General features: G+C 41.4%; 1 protein-coding gene across 1 annotated transcript; it reads left to right on the top strand.

Annotated features, from left to right (window-relative positions):
• Positions 1-3,302: 3,302 nt before the first annotated feature.
• Positions 3,303-5,457, top strand: adgrg4a (adhesion G protein-coupled receptor G4a). Its single transcript, XM_041944826.1, has 5 exons — positions 3,303-3,537; positions 4,022-4,127; positions 4,357-4,637; positions 4,858-4,959; positions 5,075-5,457. The coding sequence occupies exons 1-5, from the start codon at positions 3,303-3,305 to the stop codon at positions 5,221-5,223; spliced, it is 873 nt and encodes a 290-aa protein (XP_041800760.1). The 3' UTR covers positions 5,224-5,457.
• Positions 5,458-6,000: the final 543 nt, after the last annotated feature.

The raw sequence follows: 6,000 nt of genomic DNA, 5'->3' as shown, positions 1-6,000 counted from the left end.
GGATACGGTGGTGGAGAAGCTCATCGAAGTGGCCAATATCAGCGTCATCAAACCTGCTGTTGGAGCCGACATCGTCAGTCTTGTTGCTGATATCCTGCTTTCCAAAACAAACGTAGCTCCAGTGGCTAACATGTAAGTGGAGAGGGTGTCTGGTAAATTTGAGTATGAACATAAGAAATATGCAGTGTAGTCCTTCTAAATCCCAAAACTTTTGTCTTTGGAAAAAGTGTCCTTAATCTGACAGAGAGAATTGGGAACAATATGCATTTCCACGATGAATCTGTCAGCGTAACAGCCCCCTGGCTGGCCCTGTCCATGTTCAACGTTGATCAGGATGAGTTCAATGGCCTCACCTTTAGCGTGACCTCGGTTTCTTCATCCCTGAACCCAGAGGTGAGACTTTATGAATGCTTTAACAAGTGGCAGCAAATTTTTACTTATGAGCTGTTTACGTGACCCACAAACGTGACATATCCACAAGCAGAAGAAATTCTGTTTCATTTTTTTTCACAGCTCCAAAACTGGTTCCACCTGACTGCTTAAGGACACTTTCTGTTGCATTCATGTCCTTGAGCGACCAGGAAATTCAGGAGAGAGATTTAATAAACACACGTGGTGTGGCCTCAAGCAGTTACGGCACATTAAGTTTTACCTAGAACAAGCGAACGTACAAGAACTGGTAGAACATGGAGAAATACTCCATGATCCATGAAGTTAGTTTCAAAATAACCCTGCAGAGCCGTGATTCAGTCTTATTATTCTTTTTCTTTCCAGGTTTTCCTCAGCCAGAGCTTTGTGAGTGAACCACTCCCTGACACAGATGCAACTATCTCTTTGCCATCGGAACTCCAGAACTTTTTCATTCCCGGACAAAGAAAAAAAACTCGCATCCAGTTTCAGTTCTATGGAACACAAGAACTTTTTCAGGTTTTTCAATGTTCCTGTTGCTTTTTTGTCATCTTGTTCTTTTCTTCTTGTTTTTGTTGTAACATTTCATGCAGACCACATAATATATTTTAAAGGAATAGTTCAACATTTTAGGAAAAGAGCTTATTTGGGTTGGGTTACATGAGAAGATCGACACCACTCTTATGTCTGTGGAAAAGGCGACCAAACATCGGATAATTGTTAGTTCTACATTTTAACAAACAAGCATTATTGTGTTCGTTTGTGAGCTTTAGACGATTTTGGATGGAGTCAGGCAAGCTGTTTCCCCCTGTTTCCAATCTTCATGCTAAGCTAAGCTAACTCCTACCATACAGACACAAGAGTGGTATCAATAATCTCCTCTAACGCTTGGCAAGATAACTAATGAGCATATTCAGAAAATGTGACACCCAAATAATTATTTTTTTCTCAATATTTAGAGATGAAATAATCAATTGTTTAGCACACTGTAGCGCACGTTATTGACCAATGACCTTAATTAAACTTTGCTTCTATAGTGCTACTTCTACTTGCTTTGATTTACAGTCCTGCCTCTTAATGCGACAACCATTTTATTTTTAACAGGACCCACTCACAACCAATTCAACACAGAGCAACTGGACATTGAACTCCTACATAGTATCTGCCAGCATCAATAACAGCCATGCCAGCAACCTAAAGGATCGAGTGGTGCTGACCCTCAACCATCAAACACCCAAATGCGTAAGAAATGAATGCATTCAGTTCATCAGTAAAAGAGAAGAGTTTTGTATTTGACTCTAAAACTATCATCAGTACCCTGTTTTTCACAGCCCAAAGACAAGGTACAGTGTGTGTTTTGGGATTTCAAGAAAAACGGTGAGTTGGTTATTATTTATTATATTTTAGACATTTACAATTGGATTTAGATGATTTTCTGTAATTGAGCCTCATAGTACTTTTAAGAGAACCAGTGAGATTAATAAAGGTCCCTAAAACAGGAACTTGTGTCTGCTGATAAGCAGCTTTAATCAAAAGCAGTGTATGTTTTTGTCTCTCTCTCTCTCTCTCTCTCTCTCTCTCTCTCTCTCTGTGTGTGTGTGTCAGGTGGGCAGGGTGGTTGGAACGGCAGAGGTTGTGAAACCCGGAGTATTTCTTCATATCAGACCAGCTGTCTGTGTGATCACCTCACACATTTCGCTGTGCTCCTGGTGAGTCATCGGCCTGCTTTCAATTAATGAGACCAGGCAACAAACAACTCCCACAAGCACCAACATACTGTGTGCAATATGGCCAGCTGCCGACTGCGTGCATGCATTTCTACCAGTTATGGAATGTGCTGCAGTTAAAGACAGTTTTTTGCAATCATATCATTATTGAATTAACAATTCTCATGGGATGTGTTTTAACAGTGTGCACTGCTGGATTTAAATATAAGTAAATAATTGTGTTCTGTATGTGTATTGTGTTTCAGGATGTATCCAGGGCCCCTGTCAGTGAAGCTCACAGTGAGATCCTGACACTGATCTCATATGTCGGTTGTGGTGTATCCTCCATCTTTCTGGGCGTCACTCTTCTCACCTACTTTGCTTTTGAGTAAGCCCCTTGGAACCAACTAACATACTTATCACATACTAACAAGTTTATACTGTAAAGATCATCTTTGCTCCAACAACCAGCAAGAGGAGGCTGTAAGAAGATACAATACAATACAGATACAATCATTTATGATCAAGTTTTATTCTTTGGCATTAAAGTTAATAATTGACCTTGGAAATTAAATTAGACAAAGCACTCCCGAACCAAGGTCCACTCACCAGCTTTTCTTGGGTTCAGCAAAAGTGGGTGCTGGAGCACTGCTATTACAAATGCTCACGCAAACACCAATTACCCATTCACACCATGACTCACTCGTTAACATCCACCGACACCATGACTCATGTGAGTCGTTAGGATAGGTTGGTCAACAACCCTGCAAGAGGACATAGCCTCGGCCTCCCCACCAGTCTGTTAGAAGTGAAGCAGTCCAGCTGCCTTTATAAAGTGCTTAGAAGTATCATGATGTGGATTAATGAACAGCTTCACTGATCATCTCGTTGAAATCTCAGAATCATCATCACACAGTTCAAGACTACAAAAAAAGCTCAGAATTAGACTGAGAGTAGGAATTGCTTTGTCACCAAAGTGCTATATTTTTAGATTGCTATGCACAGATCAAATACTGTACATAGTGGTAATTCTGGCCAAGGAGATCAAATTTTGTCTCTTTGCACAAACCTAACATCGGCATGAAATCCAGAGGTCTTATTTTTCTGCCTCTAACTCGTTTTCTATGTTTATCCTTCACTCTGGGACACTCCAGGAAGCTGCGTCGAGACTACCCATCCAAGATACTCATGAACCTTTCTGCCGCCGTGCTGGGGCTGAGCATGCTCTTCCTCCTAGACTCCTGGCTCTCATCTTTCTCCAACTACGGTCTGTGCATCGCCACCGCTGCAACGCTGCACTACTTCCTGCTGGCTTCTTTCACCTGGATGGGCCTTGAGGCCGTGCATATGTACTTTGCGCTCGTCAAGGTCTTCAACATCTATGTTCCCTGCTACATCCTCAAGTTCTGTGCTGTAGGATGGGGTAAGACAGAACTTCAAGTGGAAAAAGTCAAGGCTCACTTGGCTTTGATTGGCTGATTGGGCTCAGGAGTGGATTTTGATTGGATGGGGTCAGGCAGCTGGGGCTTGAGTTGGCAACAAGTTATTTTACGAGTTCAAGAAGAAATATCCTGGAAAGAACTGCGTAATTTGGTACTATTTACAGGGAAAATATGAATGTCCTTGAAAGAAATTCTCAATTTACACCCATCATCTCTTACTTATCTTTACATTAATTTATGCATGTTCAGGTGACCCACTGTGCTGAGACCAAAAGACTCAACAAGTTCAGTTCTTCAATTAGTGTCAGCATAAAAAATGAGTACCTCAGACCGAAGTCCAAAATTTCAAATCTGGAATATATTTGAGAAGCTTTAATTGTTTCCTTTTGGTTGCAGTGTGTATGTTTAGCAGACTCTGATCTGAGTTTGCAGAATTAATTAGGATTTGTTTGTGTGTTTTCACAGGTGTTCCTCTGGTCATAGTCAGCCTGGTGCTGGCCATAGATAAAGATGCATATGGTAACATTGTGCCTGAAGGGACTGCAGTGGTGCTTCAGTCCACTGACCCATTGTAAGTGCAAGCACTGGGCGAGTCATCTCTATCTTTGGAGCAAATTGTGTGATAAAGATTGTGAGACTGGGTCACATGACTGCCTGGCATGAATTATAAAATGATGACGTTATAGAGAAAATTGTACAAAAAAAAAAAAAACACCCAGGCAAAATATGCATTGCTCATGCACTCGATGGTATTCATCATGAATCCCAGTTTGTATTACCAACCGTCTCCCTCCCTCCAGCTGCTGGCTGCAGAATGACGCCTTCCTCTATGTGACGGTGATAGCGTTCATTCTCCTGATCCTGTTGTGCAACCTCTTAGTGTTCATCATGGTTCTGATCCAGATCAGACAGATGAGGGCCAATAAGCCGTCTGCAGACAGCTGCATGTCTCTGCGTGACCTGAGGACGGTGGCCAGTCTCACCGTCCTACTAGGCCTGACATGGGCAATGGGCTTCTTTTCATTTGAGGCGAACAGGGTGGTCCTGATGTACCTGTTCTGCATCTTCAACAGTTTGCAGGGTAAATATGAGAACATTCGTTACAGGAGGGCAAGTCATTTTCAACACATCTGTAATTCTCTTAGTTAATTTTGATCATTGTGGTAGAGTTTTCATGACTCATAAAGAAGAATGTAATGGTGAGGTTTTCTCTTTTGAGAAGTAGCACAAATGTGATGATTATGGTTCAAGGCTGTAAACTGTGCTAGTCGTGCTAAGAGAAACTTGCTTTATTGTCCTAGGGTTCTTTGTTTTTTTGTTCCACTGTTTGATGAAGGAAAATGTGAGGAGACAATGGAGAGTCCACTTGTGCTGTGGACGTTTCAGACTCAGCGATTACTCAGGTGCCTTTTCTGAAGCAAAGCAATGCTAGTGCATGGAGGACATGATGACCACATGGTTGAAGTCATTTGAAGGTGGATGATTCATTGTTTTCTCTTTCTTGTCCCCTGTGTTCAGACGGGAGCCGCACTGTGACAGTGGGTGGTCCCCGCAAACCGAACAATCTTGTTAACTCTGACTCTGACGCTTCTAACAGCACCTCCACCATCAGGAGGGTCTCGGATTCCTCTGCTGGATCAGCACCAAACCACCACCAGGGGGCATGAGCATGCCTCCAGATGTGGATCTGTAGAGCTCTCGCTCTCAAGGTCCTCCATTCAGTCACAAACACTGATAGCAGAAAACAGCTCCATGTCTTTCATGGGCAGTAAAATAGCAAATAAACCACTTTTTCAGGGAGATACAGTGCACCTTCAATTGAAATCAGCCATAAAAAGTAAATACAGCGCTGACAGGCAATTCACAGCACAGTAAAGAAATGTATTCTGAATTTTTTTTTGCAAGCCGCCCTTATTTAAGAGCCCAAAAGCTTTTAGTCTAGTTCACCTTCAGGGTTTACTGACTGCTTTCACTGTTCAGTTGAATGACTCATGCTTGGAAAAGGAGGATTTTGTGTTTGTCAAACTTTTAATTGAAAAGAAATGAATACATGTAATGTTTCACAGGAAGCAGTTTTAACTACTTTTCCTTTTGAACGAAATGGGAAGGACAGTGTCTGTAACCATGAAGTGTTTTCAATTGTAGCACATGAGAGATTTTTACAGCTCATGATGTTTCCTCTGAAGACAACTTTTAAAGATCCTTAATTCCAATGCTAATAAAATTTTCATCTATTTCGTTTTGTTGAAAATAGTTTGTGTGATTTTATATTATAAAATGAGATTGAGATTGTTTTGTGTGAGTGTGTGTGAAGATTTCAACCCATCGAGAGCACTGCTGATTTTTCTTAACTATAGAAACTAGAAACTAGAAGCAGGCTTCTTATTTTATTAGACTGATCGGGGACCTGTACTACACAGTGTGATAAAATGATTTTTTTCTCC

The sequence above is a fragment of the Chelmon rostratus genome, chromosome 9 (genome assembly GCF_017976325.1).
Source record: "Chelmon rostratus isolate fCheRos1 chromosome 9, fCheRos1.pri, whole genome shotgun sequence".
Classification (NCBI taxonomy): Eukaryota; Metazoa; Chordata; class Actinopteri; order Chaetodontiformes; family Chaetodontidae; genus Chelmon; species Chelmon rostratus.
Note: the sequence above shows the minus strand (reverse complement) of the source record. Positions and strands in the feature narration are given on the sequence as shown.